Below are 15,929 nucleotides of genomic sequence, written 5' to 3' on the forward strand. Positions count from 1 at the left end.
CTCTGCTCAGACACGCTCGTAGCTAAGCAGGACGTTTTTTGAGGACGCTTTCCAGGACGCTAAGCAGGACGCTTTTGAGGACGCTCGGCAGGACGCTTATGAGGACGCGTTTGAGGACGCTCAGCAGGACGCTTTCCAGGACGCTTTTTGAGGCGTTTTTGTGGACATTCGCCATGGACGCTTCGGTGGAAGCTCGGCAGGACGCTTTGCGAGAAAGAACTTGTAGAAGGCGTCTTATTTGCTGTTCACGACGTTTCTTAGGACGCTTGACGCTTTATAAACGCTCGTCAAGACGAGGTTTTTTTTCAGGACTCTCCACAGGACATTCCTTTACAGAAATTTTTAAAAAGGATTCGGAGTTAGCGGAGAGACATACCCGAATTTTTTCTTCGATCCCTCTTTCCTCTTCATCGATTTCTCTGAGAATCGGGAAAGATTATATACTCGGATTCCTGGGTGACTTTCGTCATGTTAAAGGGTTTTCCCCCTATTAGCAAAGTGCTAATAGTTTTGTCAAGTAAGGACGTTTCCCCATTGTCAAGATACTAAACGTTTTGTCATTTAAGTGGGGGACCCCTCATAAATGGGTAGTTCTCATTGACATAGATTTTAAACGTTTTTATTGTTTAAGCGGATAAACTTGTTAACAAATTTCGGAAGAGCTCTCATTCATTTTCAGAGGCTCATCCTGGGGAGTAAGAAAAATACTTGTAGACTAGATCCAGGAAGTCTTATGTCCAATATCATAAGAACATTGAACGGTCCTTTTCGATCCTCGGTTTCTCTTCTTGATGACTCTCTATTCGAAAATTACTACGTTTTCTTGGAAAAGAGTCTTGGCAAAGAGTCAAGGAGTTCTTTTAAAAAAGTCTCATTCATTAGAACGTGGACAGTCGTTTTCCTTTCTTTCTCTCTTCTTATCTTGCTCGTCTTTAGGAAGATGTAGTAGAGAATTCGATGTTCAAATTACTCACAATACTTACGTAGTTTATCTTTGCGTCATTTTGCTAACGCATGGGTCAAGTCTATACGCATATCGTATTTACCTCTGCGGATAGAAGCCGAAAGAACTGTTGTTTCTAATGTATTTATTTGAAACTCCCTTCAACCTTCCAAGAGTTTTCGGAGTAAGAAACAAACTCTTCAGGTATTGTTACGACAACACCAACTCGCTTCTGTATTTAGCGAATTCTGTTTCGTTTAAATAGGCCTGCTTGAGAGTTTCCTTTTGCTCGATAATATCATACCTATTCCTTCGTAAAGGGAGTAGCTGGCAACTCAGGCAGATAGTATTCTGTTCACCATTGAAGCTTTCCTTCGAGGAAGACTTCTCCTTCACTCTTTTTGATAGAGATCGAAGGTGGTCGATCTCCAATCCTTATTTTGTTTTCTTGAAGGAAAGAATTTAGGATGGAGATCGTTGTTCAGAATCCATATATACTACGTATATTAACCTCGCGACAGGATTCTACTAAGCAGTTGAATTGTCCGAGGGGTAGGCGCATATCCTAGTTATTCTACAGATTGCGACTTAGACGAGAAGTATTCTAATTGAACTGCAACACCAACTCAGCTTCTGTATTTAGCGAATTTTGTTTCGTTTAAATATGCCTGCTTGAGAGTTTCCTTTTGCTCGATAATTTCATACCTATCCCTTCGTGCGCGGTTGGTTACGTTCTCTCTCCCTTGCGGGAATGGCTGAATAAACCGTCTCTCTGACCTACAATCATGGATTTAGCCTCGGTTGAGGAAATTTCTAGTAATCTTGAATGAACATGCCTTCTGTTTACTTAGAAATTTCAACAAGATATCTCTTACTTGTTCGGTGCGGGTTTACCGCACGGTAACAGAATTCTGTACGAATCTACCGCGCATAGCACTATAATAATGCTCTCCTGCTTATGCAAAGCGCAGCCTTATTTAGGGAAGGAAGCAGGCTGAGTGAGGGAATGGATGAGTTTGCTGGGGACCATTTCCTCGCCTGGAGAAGCTGTTTCCCTGAATAAACAGCAATTCAGACCTCTACAATTTTTCCTCACGAAGAAAATTGGAATAACATCAAAGATCTTGTAATAATTCTAATTTTCTCTCAACGGCTTGAGGATCACCTCGGGTGATAGCGAGAGGGTGCCCAGACATCCGAACAGAGGAACAGATGTTCTGGCACATTGTCTGAAAGAATTGGGAAGCCAAATTGGTCGCTCTCCAGTTCCTCGAAGGGTGAGTTTGGATCAAGTGGCCCAAATCATCTCGGATAATTTCTCAGCTCTCTCATAGCTCAAGAAGAGAGAATTGGTTATGGGCTTGGGCACGGAACATAACGATCCTCAAGAGGTTTCGTTAAGTTTTTCGTAATATTGAAGACGAAGGAGCTTCCTCTTAAGTTGTTCCCTTATTCATGATCCTAGAGGATTAGCATTAGTCGCCACATGTTGGCCTCTAAGAGGTTGGATTCACAGAGGTCAGGTAATTCAGAGAATTGTCCAAAGACCCTTCCCGAGAGAATCGGTGTAATCTCACATCGTCACTTAGTGAAGTATCTAATATCTCTCCTCTCTGAGTCTGAAGGCGTTTAGACCTATCGAGAAGCGATAAGATCTTCAAGATTATGGCAGTCTCTTGGCGGCAAGGCAAAGCAGTGCTGCCTATTTTCAGTGTTCATCGGAGGGGGCCGTTTTCTGGAGATAGTGAAGGGAAATGACTGTTCCTCCACCTCGACCTCTGTGAATTTCTTTATGGTTCTATCTTTCCGTATGAGTATAGAATAAGATAGAAGTTCCTAACTATTGTAGAATATGCAAATATGTTTGTTGACGGCCTCTAGGCTCAGAGATTCGGTTCTGTCAAACAACTAAGCTTCACGATCTTTGAGGTCTGGGGAGATCTTGAAATTCTCTGGATCGCAGGTTCCAGGCATGGAACTTAGACGTAGTCTGAGTTCTGATGCCAACCAAAAGCGTTTCGAACCTATCCTTTCTGCGAACTTAATACACTTGACCAGAAAAGGCTAACATTCTAACCGCTCTAGCCACGGCAAAAGAGGGTTAGTGAGGTTTTAGCCATCATCAGAGGTTTTAGCTTTAAAGGACATAATGCGGTCTGTCCTCTTAGCTTCCGTTCTTGATAAGAACGAAAACCTGTCTAAACCCTTGACCCGAAGGCTTGGAGACCAAGGGTATGGCACAAATTATTGGGCAAGGGCATTAGAGAGTCCTGTGCCCTGTCGGGTCTCTCAAGTTTTATCTTGATAAAACTATAGAAAGTCGAGATCAACGGACAATCTGCGGTGTTCCGTAAAAGACCAGACTGGTTCATGTCCAAGAACACCCTGGCATTATAGTCAAGAGTTCTTTAAGAAGTCTCATTCATTATGTTTGCATAAAGATTTGAGATTTTTCTTAATATGAATGCTCAAGAGGTGAGGGCGCGGCCTCGGAAGCATTTCAACAGGGCATGACACTCAGTAACATCCTGAGTGCCACGCTTTAGCGAAGCAACTCTGTGTTCGCTTCACACTCGAGGGATGTGAAGACAACATTTGAGATCTGTACGTCGCTAGGACCATACATATCCGTAGATATATTATTGGGGGCAGCAAGCAAACACGAATCCTATCCTATAGAAAAGGGATAGGTGTGCTTTTAACTTTGAAGGGTTGGTCGCTTGAGGCGCGTTCCTTTTCTTTAGCCTAGAAGTTATGGAACTAACTTTGATAGGTTAGGTCAGGTGGTGGTTTTTAGCTTCGTTGCCCTCAGAAATATGGTCATATGGTCTAGTCACATTGTGGTCACGCCCCCGTTGACAGATCATATAGAGCGCACCAGCATTACAGGTCTCTACCTCGCTGGCAACTCTAGTAACGCAGAAGCAGACTTTGGTGACAGTAATCACGAAGTCGGCTATGCTAACAGGTGAGGAACCAAGATGTATATCATCTACTTAATTTAGTTTCCCAAAAATCCTATTCTGTCTCTTCCCACCATCCGAAGGTGGGATTCAGCTATATATATATCTGTCAGGTAAGTTTCATGAACAAAATGTTATTGTTATAATACAATTAAGTTTGTTCATACTTACCTGGCAGATATATATAATTAAAGTGCCCACCCACCTCCCCTCAGGAGACAGTGGCACTGATAAAATATGAATAGAAAATGGGAATAGTTCCTGATATCCGCCTCCCAGCGGCGGGAATGGGTACTACCACCTGGCCGCCCACTGCGTGTGCCGCGAATTTTGAAATTCTGTCGGACTTCGGAAAATACAGCTATATATATATACTGCCAGGTAAGTATGAACAAACTTAATTGTATTATAACAATAACATATTTGGCACAGGTAAGTGGTAACTTAATCAATATTTTCAACTTGAAATCATCATTATTAGCTCAAAATAGAAAGTAAATCCCCAAGCACATACAAATCTTTAAAAAATTTGTGAAATTGGAAACTCTTAAGATAGTGTGTCAGACATCCAACAGACTTACTATAAACATTGACTGTTTGCATGTGTCCAGTTTTCAAGAATTCTCTTTCTCTCTCTCTCTGTTGCAACTTATGATTTTTGTTTCATTACTTTCCACATTTACCTGGTGTTCTGTTCTTCTCTCTTTTTCGTATTCTTAGTCCCTCCCAGGCTGTTCTCTCATCGTTGATTTTTTTTCTATTTTACACTTGGTACAACAGTAACAAGAACAACTACTACTATTACTACTATTATTATTATCATAAGTTTTTATTTTTGCTGATTTTGATGTTTGATAATAATCAACTCATACGGTCACCATCCATAGCTGAGGGAGAGTTGTGGTTTCCCCCCCCCCGTAATTCTGCCCACTGGCTATCTTCCATAAGCTTTTCTTTTGTAGGGAAAATGTACTCTTGGCACTGTATCAGTATTTGAACCTCCTTAGTTATACTGTTTGCAACTTACTTAGCTGTGTTAGCATCTTTATTTTGCCCTGGTGTCACAATGAATTGCATTATAGTATCAGAGGTTTTCTATTTACTGTAAACCATGAAATACTTTGAGGCAATGTTATGAATATTAGTTTTAAACGATAATGCATTTCTGTAAAAAAGGGCTAGGCTCTTGTGCTGCAGTTCAGATTGTTATTTTGGATGGTAGTCATTGAGGCACTTTTATCTGTTTGATTTATTCATATCTTTTTCCTCTTGGTTGTACTTTAACTCCCTTATATTTAATGGAAAATTTTCCTGTGAAATGATAAGTCAGTATTCCATTAAATTATAGTGTGTGCATTATGAAAAATAATACAGTAACTCACGTTTTGTGTGTGCAACATGCATATACAATAATCTCCCAGCTTAGGAGATGCATTGGGGATGTGGCTTTCTAGTAAGCAGTAGATCTGATAGATAACAGACCCCAAAGTTTACCTTACAATTAAACATTAAACATTCAAGATATCCCGCAGCAAATTGTAACTCCATATGTACAGTTTATAGCCTGAGCTAACCTGTACTTGTTCCGACACAGGATACAAACCTTTCGGTCCTTTTACAATAGGAAGGTAACTAGTGGCAGCTGGATAGTCGTAAGCTTTCGAACAAGGAAGTTCGGTAGTTAACTGCTTGCTTCCACAGGTGCTTCTGCCATGAGGGATGACCTTGGTCAGGTGTGGGTGTCTTTGGGACTGCAGGGCATGCCAAGTGTCCAAGGGCTGCTTCATCATCTGGCTTATCTACTCAAGGGTACGCCGCCCCTCCTCACCTGGTTTATTCGCTGCACGTGGTGTCTGTCTCTCCTACAGCTGCTGTGCAGGGGCTGATCGCCGTACCGAGGAGGGGCGTGCCGCCACCACCCGGGTTTGCTGTGCTGCCTCAACCGGACTTCCGCTGCCCCAAAAGCTCGCCCCTGGACCTGCCGCCAGTACCCAGGATGTCTCTGGCTGTTACCCCGCCTACTGTGTTACCTGTGCTGCCTGCTGTGCCTGCCGTACCTGTGTCCGATGCTGTGCTGGCTGTTCCTGCTGTTCCTGCTATGTCCGTACCGGCTGACGTCATCCCTGCTCACGGTGTTGCTGCCCCAGACGTTGGTCTGTCCGGACAGGTGCGTCCGGACCCTGTTGCTTCGGCAACAGCAGCCCCGGCTCCGCCCTGGATGGCTGACCTCACGTCTGTCCTGAGGAAGCTGACGAGGAAGAGGAGGAAGGTGTCGTTGTCGTCTTCATCGTCTTCTTCGTCGTCTGCAGCCGCCTCTTCCCCTTCGACTTCCAAGGCTACCCAGCCGCGGAAGAAGAAGGCTGCCTCCTCCTCTCCTAAGAAGGTTCCTTCGGGAACTTCTCAGGGCCCGTCCCATTCCTGTGGAACAGGGGGTCCTTCCGCTGGTCCTCCTGCTCCTTCGGGAGCGGGGCCCGTCTCTCCTTCCGCAAGGAAGAAGACGGGGACCAGAGGGGTACCGGCTAACACCGGTACTTCCTCGCCTGGTGCTAGGGGTTCTGCCACTACACCAGGTTCCGTCTCGGCCTCTCGTTCGCGAGAGGTACCGAGTATACGGTCACCTACCGGTGGCCGTGCAGCCAAGAACCAGACGCCAGAGCTCGCTCGGCGCCAGGTTCACGGCACGGAGCGGGAGGCTGCTGAGAGCTGCTGAGGCGACTCTCACCAGGCCAGCTCTCGCTCTCATAGCGACCAGCCGGTCACCCGGGTTGACGTGACGGTCCCAGACCAGCCACAGGCTGGGAAGAGGTCCCCCGATTGCTGGCGCCAGTGGTCCGACGTGCCGTGAGGACATGCACTGGTCTCACCGCGGCAGTGGTCTCTGCAGGTCACCTGACCGCCGCTCCCACAGGGACCGGATGGGTAGAGCAACCAGCAGCAGTTTCTCTGACGCACGAGATCGTGGCCGCTGTTCTCGGTCCAGCCATTTTCCCCAGGGGAACGGCACAACCAGGCCTGCAGCTCGATCCCCACCGCGGGTTGGAGATCGCCTGCAGCCCTCCAAGCACACTGGTCCTGCCAGTGAGCGAGGGGGGAGCGTCAGGTCTTCCTCTCCCGTGCCTTCAACTTCCTCGGGTTACACCGGGAAGGGCGAGACACCGAGGAGTGATCATGAGGGGCGCGCCCCGCACGATCCCGTCACGACGCCGTACGTGCCAGGCACGGTCTTAGGATCGACCAGGTCGTACGCGCAAGTGACAGGAGAAGACCGAGAGGGATCTGTCGCCGTTCCCCCTCCTGAAGGGGGAGGATCTCGGGAGTTGCTCTTGTTCGAGGGACTTGACGGTCCTACTCCACCAGATGCAGTCACTCCGGAGATTCAGAGGAACTTTGCCGAGGTTATTGCGCTGATTCGTCAGCACAACGATCTTGGGGAAGGATCGCTGCTCCCACCATCGGAGCCCACGTCCCGGCTCGAGTCGTTTTGGGGTCCTAAGAAGGAACCCAGACCAATGGTGGGTCTGCTGCTATCGAAACTTGCCGACTCTGTGTTAGACCAGGTCGAGTCTCTCGTCTCCGGACAGGACGTCTCGCTGAAGTCTGGCAGGTCGAACAAGCTACTTCCTCCTCCTCTACTGCAACAGCGGCGTTTTTAAGTGCCATCTGAGGATCCAATGCCGCCCAAACAGGTGAACCCAGAGTTAGCCAGGCTAACTCCGGGCGTGTCTCTGCAGCAGCTCCTGTCGGAGAACCTCTGATTCTCGCAGCAAGAGGCACTAGGCCTGGAATCCACAGTGTCTAAAGTCGCAGCAAACTCGGGGGATACTCCTCTTGAGGATGACGCGGCTTTCACGAGACTTTGTCAGTCTGGGGGAAAGGCCATCTCCTTCCTCGCCCATCAGAGGGCGTGGTACACCAGGCAGTTTCGAAGGCTTCTGGGCAGCCTCGAACCGCAGTCAAGCCTAAGAGTTTGGCTAGCGCTTCCTCGGCTGCCCAGTCGAAGCCCCAAGGAAAGACTCCGACTTATACTTCTGCCAGGGGAGGTCGTCATCAGCCCTCCTTCTCACAAGGGGGGGCCAGGGAAGAAGTCGAAGAGAGGTGGGAAACGCTAGGGACGGCGTTCCCCCTCACCTACTGCCGGAAGTGGGGGGTTGCCTGGCGAGCCATTGGGCAACATGGCAGCACTACGGTGCCGAGAACTGGATGGTAGACGTCCTTCGGGAAGGATATCTACTACCCTTCGAACCTCGGCCACCCCTCACCTCCAACCCGGTCCATCTGCGAACATACATCCCTGGATCATCAAAGGATGTAGCTCTATGACAGGAGATCAAGACCATGCTGAACAAACGAGCTGTAGAGATCGTTCACGGATCAATCACCGGGCTTTTACAGTCGCCTTTTCCTGGTGGAGAAGTCTACGGGGGCCTGGTGCCCGGTGATAGATCTCTCTCCTTTGAAACAATTTGTTCGCCAGACTCGGTTCAAGATGGAGACGGCACGTTCCGTGCTAGACTCCATCAGGGAGAACGATTTCATGCTTTCAGTGGATTTGAAGGATGCATATTTCCAGATACCCATCCATCAATCCTTCAGGAAGTACCTCCGCTTCATCCTCGACGGGACAGTGTACCAATTCAGGGCACTTTGCTTCGGTTTCTCAACCGCCCCACAAGTGTTCATGCGAGTGTTCACTCTGGTGTCTGCTTGGCCCCACTCGTCCGGGATACGTCTTATGAGGTATCTTGACGATTGGTTAGTCCTGGCGAGCTCCCGCTTGCAGTTGCTGCAGGACAGGGATCGAATACTGGAGTTCTGCTGCGATCTTGGGATCGTGGTGAACTTCGAGAAGTCCGATCTCGAACCCAAGCAGAGGATGAAGTACCTGGGTATGCTGATCGACACGGTAGCAGGGTGAGTTTCCCCGCAGGACATCGCGGATCAGCAGATTCAGGGAGGCAGCCGACCGGTTCCTGTCTCGGCAGGAACAGGCAGCTCAGCAATGGCAAGTCGTGATCGGCCACCTGTTGTCACTCGAGAAGTTAGTCCCTCACGGGTGTCTTCACCCTCCGTTGGTCTCTCCAGTGGAGACTAAAGGAGAGTTGGTCACAGGCAAAGGATCCACCATACTTCCCTGTGTCCCTCACGGAGGAGGTAAGGCAGGACCTAGCCTGGTGGCTGGACGACAGGAACCTTCTTAAGAGGAGTGCCTCCTCCTCCTCATCCTCCTCCTCCTCCTCCTCTCCTCCTCCTCCTCCCTCCTCCTCCTCCTCCTCCTCCAATCCTCCTCCTCCTCCTCCTCCTCCTTCAGGGAACTCAGGCCCACTGAGTGGGACGTGACTCTCTTCCTTAGGAGTTTGACTCAAAGACCCTTCGAGCCACTCCGAGAGTCGTCAGACAGGGATCTGACCCTCAAGACCCTCTTCTTGCTGGCCCTGGCATCGACGAAGAGAGTAGGGGAACTTCATGGTCTGTCCTTCGATGTGAAACATTCCAGGGGATGGGGATCTGTGACGCTCGATTTCGTCCCGAACTTCGTTGCGAAGACTCAGAAACCATCGATCCCTGACAGGTTCGAGTCTTTCACAATCCCTTCCCTAATGGACTTCACCAACAATGATTTGGATGAGATGCTGCTTTGTCCTGTGAGGGCGCTACGACGCTATCTGAAGAGAACTCGACACCTCAGGCCTGAGTGTCGACGCCTCTTCGTTAGCACCGGGGTGACCAAGAAAGAAGTATCCAAGAACACGCTTTCTTTCTGGCTGCGTGAGGTGATCAGGAGGGCGTACGAGGCTGATGGTAGTAACGACATCCGTACGCTCCGTCCGAGAGCCCATGAAGTCAGGAGCATTGGTGTTTCCCTTGCGTTCCGCAAGAACTTCTCCATGGCGTAGGTCCTGAAGGCAGGGGTCTGAGCCAACCAGACCACCTTCACCTCCTTCTACCTTCGGGATATTGCCCACAGGTCCTTGGATACTTTTTCCTTGGGACCTGTGGTGGCTGCTCAACACGTTGTGTAGCTAACCCAGACCCTTGCAGGCTGAACAGCATCGAGTCCTGGTGTGACTGTAAGAATGGATGAGTGAATGAGAGTGTGACTGGCTCCTCTTCCCATCTTTTTCTCTCCCCCTACCGACCTGGGCAGAGGGACACGGTCGTCACCCTGCTGGATAAGGACGAGATGCAGGTGAGCTATTCGACAGAGCCCCATCCTATCCCTTTCACTAGGGATAAGAGTGAATATCCACCACAATCCCCCAACCAAGAATTGGAGTGGAAGCCAACAAGAGACAAACCCATAACTTTATGTTGCCTCTTGCAAACAGGAACAAGTTCTTGCTTGCTGATATTAAGAGATACGCTTGCCTCTCTCTTATTACTTTGGTCCAGAGATCTGACCATTGATTCTTCAGTGCACACCCCGATCAATCGGACAGAGGCTAGGATCCCTCCCTCGCTCTTACGACCACGGAGGCAATCCAAGGTTGGGCGAACACCAGTTTGTTCACAAAAGACTCAGATTCCTCCCACCAAGAAGTGAGTCTTCCTATTGTAAATGGACCGAAAGGTTTGTATCCCGTGTTGGAACAAATGACAATTTGTCCAAAATTGCATTTTTCCTATGTGTAAAAGGACCTGAGGTCCTTTTACACATAGTCCCACCTCATGCCACCCCTCACTCCGCATTTTTTGCTTGGGCCTAAAGCAAAAGTGATTCTTCGTCTCCCAGTCGCGCGGCTCGCGCACTGTCGGACAAGCAGTTAACTACCGAACACCCTTGTTCGAAAGCTCACGACCATCCAGCTGCCGCTAGTTACCTTCCTAATGTAAAAGGACCTCAGGTTTGTATAGTTAGAAAAATGCAATTTTGGACAAATTGTCATTTTACACTTATTCCATTTGAGCAATTTATTTGCAAAATGCATTGCTGCTCACTAGCAAAAGGGATCTTAACAACTTAGCTGATGCACAAGGAATTCCTATGGAAACTTGTACAGTTGAACCTGTATTCATGTTCTCGGCATTCACAGATTTCTCTATGGACCATATCTACCCTATATTCGGGGGAAATTCGTCAATTCACTGTATTTTTTTATGAGAAATATCCACAGATTACTGTATTTTCATATCAATTTAATGATTAAATGCATTTTTTGAGATGAAGCTGTTAAAAAAAACAGGGATAAGCATTTTTAGTGGGTTTTTCTTGAGTTTGAACTGACAAAATAGGCAGTTTTAAGCATTTTTATAGGGGTTCTGCTGATTCTAGCTATTTGCAGGGGCGATTGGTCTGGAACACTTCCCCTGTGAATATAGGGATCCACTGTATATATGTGGGATGCTGGTTATCCTCTTACTTGACCTTGAACATTAAGAGCCATAAAATTGTTTACTTAGCTGTATTTTTCAAGTAAAAGTATAAATTACTCCAAAATTATTTTGAATTGCTTAAATTTCTTGAGTGATTGTTAATTTAAAAGGTTTCCTTGACTGATTGACAATTTAGATTATTGGTAATACTGTTGCAAAATTGTCTATTGGTACATTTCTTTTGCAGGTATAACATGAGGTCTGGACCCAAGAGAAAAGGAGAAATAAGTGCATATTCAGTGTTTAACCCAAATTGTGAAATGATTGATGGAACATTCACTGCAGAACAGTTTGAGCGTGAACTGTTGCACAAGATGTAGCTATGAAGAGAATTATTTATTTTTTTGTAGCTTTTCATTACCCGTTTTTATATGTAGGTAGTAACAATATGTCTGAAGCTTTCCATTTATCCAGACTGTTACGTATAATGGTGATATCAAAGTGAGGGTGTTGAGTTTAAATGTTGATGTTGATATTAAAATGAGGGTATGGAATTAAAGCTAGGAAAATTTTATATACTCTTGACAAGATCATCAGAGACTATGCCCATACAAAGTACAAACCTTGTATTTTACTTGAGTTATGAAGTCCAGTGTTGCAGAGTGGTAAGCACTCTATTCTGAAGATCCTCCTTTTCTTTCATTTGCTGCATCAGCTGTCAAATGATTGCTGGATTTATTCCATTACATCTTTTTTACCCTTGTGGAATCAATTTATTTTAGGAGGATAACCAACAGGCATGTTGGTTATCCTCATTGCACTGCAGACATGGTAATCCCCAGCTAATGGTCTGCTTAGGTTCCTAACCATCAGATTCAAGTTTGAATGGACACAAGTCAGGGAATTGAAGTATGTATTAGCTCTTTTTTTATTTTTTGCTACATTTATGAGCTTTATTTTTTTTTTTACATTTTATACATGTTAAATTTACTTTAGATTTTATTCTTGTAAATTCACCTTTGCTTTAAACTATTTTTTCATATTGTATAATTAGATTACATATAAGAATTTTAGATCCAAGTATATTTTAAATATCTTGTTGACTGTACATAGCGAAATTGCTTGTTTGCTAACTTACAAAGACTAATGAGACTCTTTGCTATTTGCCATGTCAAGAGTGCTATCATCTTTCATTAAAAGAACCCAATATAACATGAAATGTTTGGTTTAGTATGCTTTCACAGTTCATGATATGCCAATCAACAAAATGATTTCTTTGATTTCTTATTGTATGGCCTTATTAATGGGAATTTAAATTACAGTACTTCCTTGTGCTGTTGTATTAACTTTCTTCTGCCCAATTCTGTTATTTAACTTTTTCTCTGAAACATACAAGTTTTATGTACACTGTGTTCTTTTATTGCCAGTTGATCTTTGGGTTGTAGCATTATCCTATTTAGGCAATTTCTGTGAATTATGTTCATGTATCATGGCTTATATAATTTGAACTATACCCTATCGGTTCCTTGGTGGCGAAAAGGGTAGGGCATCAGCGGTGACCAGCGATGCCAAATCAAATATTCCCACTCATGTTGTAAGGTATTTGAAGGCAGCATAAGTTATACAACGCAAATGTAATTGATTTCTAATTAATTTTTGTCGATTATTAAAAGCCCTCGTAATTTTCTGGCTTTTAACAAAAAAAAACAACATGTTTATTCTTAAACTTGGCAAAAATATTTTCCAGCACTGCCAGTTCCTATCTCAGGTGTTAAGCTGACCTTAGGGCATAAAGACGTCAAACAGCCTTGATTAAACCCGCACTGGCAGAGGTGGTCGTCGCTAATTGTCCTTCATGCTGGGCTGGTACCATTCCTTAATGCAAATTTTTTTTTTTTTAAGTTCCCAAAATTAATTTATTTTATAAATGAAGATTGTTACTTAACAGTTTTGTATATATAAGGTGCAGTAATATTTCCTATATAAAACATAGTCTTGTCATTCTTGTCTATTATTAATTATCACTATATGACATTCATATTCAAATAATCATTTATTTGTTTTGACAAAACCCATATGAAGATAAGAATAGAAAAATGTTATGAATACTCTTAATGGAAAATATATATATATATATATATATATATATATATATATATATATATATATATATATATATATATATATCTATATATATATATATATATATATATCTATATATATATATATATTATATATATCTATATCTATATATATATATCTATATATATATATATCTCTATATATATATATCTCTATATATATATATATATATATATATATATATATATATATATATATATATATAGATACTATATATATATATATCATATATATATATATATATATATATACATATATAAATATATCTATTATATATATATCATATCTATAAAATATATATATATATATCTATATATAGAGAGATAGAGAGATAGATAGAGAGATAGAGATAGATAGAGATAGATAGAGATATATATAGATAGATATAGATATATATAGATATATAGAGATATATAGATATAGATATATATAGATATATATATATATATATTTATTTCCATTAAGAGTATTCATAACATTTTTCTATTCTTATCTTCATATGGGTTTGTCAAAACAAATAAATGATTATTTGAATCATGTCCCGTGTCGCTCCGGGAAATTGTACCAGAGAAACACCAAGCTACATCCCTCTGAAATGAAATACAATTAATTTGAACTAAATAGGGTTAACGAAACCAAAAAACAGTCTAGAATTGGAAAAATATAATATATTATTTATAAAATACACCATATAGCAATAACATGTGGCAACAAAATACCCACATAATAAAATAATTACCACATAATTTGTATAAATGTAACATAATACACCAATTCTAATAACAAAGACATTTGCTGAGGTAGGTAGAATGTTAATGAGGCTGGCATAAAGGAAAAGATTCATATGATGTAGCAGGAGACACTGGTCTCCTTACAGCTATGGCATGATATTTAAGATCCTCCAAAGACTTAAGGTAATGCTTTTTGAAAACCGAGGGCGACTTCCAACCAGTATACTTCTTCAGATCATCAAAGTTCATATATTTGAAGAAATTTACAGAAGTTGCTATAGCCCGAATGTCATGCACCTTGGGAAATGACCCTGGGCTGGCTTTCTTGATAAAATACAAAATCTGCTGCCTAATGCCCTTTAGAGATATGGTGAATGGGCCGCAGGCGTGCACGTGCCCTTGGGATTGAGGTGAAATAAGACTCAGTTAGATTTATACCAAACCCGAGAAGAAAAATCTTTTTCAGAGCTGACTTAGTGGTTGTTATTGTGGCAGCTGCCAAGCCTTGTTCGAATAAAGTCCTGAAGAAGGTTATAGCCACGTTCATTGTCATTACTTTGATATTTGATTCCCTGAGAAATGTAGACAATTTCTTAACTGCTGAATCATACTGGTGAAGTGTAGATTCTCTGTCTTGACTCCAAGAACAAAATGTTCTGTGGATCAATGTCCCTTACTCTCCTACCTGCAAACTTCATGAAATCCATAAAGTTAGGGTTTTGTGAAGACCTAAGGAATCGAACACAGTCCTCGTTTGAACTTGTTGCGACAACCTCAAGTCTGGGAGAGGGTGAGGACGAAGACCTAGCTCCAGGAGAAGGGGAAACCAATTGCTCTTGGGCCAGTGTGGAGCTATGAGAGCCACCTGGCCTTTGAAGGATCTCAACTTGTGCAGCACCTTCTGGAGAAGGTTCACTGGAGGGAATAAATAAACCTTCCTCCACTGGTTCCAATCTATACTCAGGGCGTCCGTAGCGTATGCCAGAGGGTCCAGATTTGGGGCTACGTAACAAGGCAGCTTGTGGTTTGCCTCTGTAGCGAACAGATCTACTTCCAGACCCAGTACTCTCCTGCAAACCCTCTTGAAGGATTCCTGGTCCAGTGACCATTAGCAGTTCTCTGGTATTATAGCAATATTTTACTAGAAATAGTGCTAAAGGAGACATATTTCATGGAGCGACACGGCTGAGCCCAGAAATATATAATATATATATATATATATATATATATATATATATATAATATATATATATATATACTATACATCAACAGTAAATTAACACAAAAAACAATTAAATTAAAAGTGCGGAAGTTAAGTAACTTGTGATATTCACAAGGAAGGTCCAAAAAGAGATTTAATTAGGTGTATATGAAAAACAGAGACCTGGAAGGATGGAAATATTTTCGAAGGAGTGTCAAGGCAATAGGAACACCCAGAAGTATATTGCGCCCAGGAGACAGTAAACAAATACCAAGGAGGTTAAACCTCCTTGACAGATGCATGGATTAAAGAGGGTAAAATGAGAAGGGTAGGCTTTAAAAATTTGAGAGAAGTACATTTGGCCTAAGTTGCCATGAAGGAGCCAATAGGTTATAGTATGATAATACGTACTACCTTCGTATTCATGTGGAATGTTGTTTCCAGGTAAGGAAGTCTTTAATATATCTGGTTTCAGTGGTATTTCCACTTATTGTCTATGTTTGGGGGCAGAAAAGCCTGAGAATGATTATATTAATTATTTCCAAGAATTTTGCAGTTTTGTTATCCCCATTACGTATGTTGAAGTGCTATTGGTAGCACTGCCCAGTATTGATAATTTACAGATTTTGTACATGCAA

At 43.4% G+C, this 15,929-nt stretch overlaps 1 protein-coding gene across 1 annotated transcript in view; it reads left to right on the plus strand.

Annotated features, from left to right (window-relative positions):
- LOC135222606 (uncharacterized) overlaps positions 1-11,622 on the plus strand; it is a gene marked incomplete in the record, with an annotated part of 76,574 nt that extends 64,952 nt beyond the window's left edge. Inside the window, 1 exon segment of the mRNA XM_064260703.1 lies at positions 11,465-11,622. Coding sequence (XP_064116773.1) covers positions 11,465-11,597 — 133 coding nt within the window.
- Positions 11,623-15,929: the final 4,307 nt, after the last annotated feature.

The sequence above is a fragment of the Macrobrachium nipponense genome, chromosome 20, assembly GCF_015104395.2.
Source record: "Macrobrachium nipponense isolate FS-2020 chromosome 20, ASM1510439v2, whole genome shotgun sequence".
Classification (NCBI taxonomy): Eukaryota; Metazoa; Arthropoda; class Malacostraca; order Decapoda; family Palaemonidae; genus Macrobrachium; species Macrobrachium nipponense.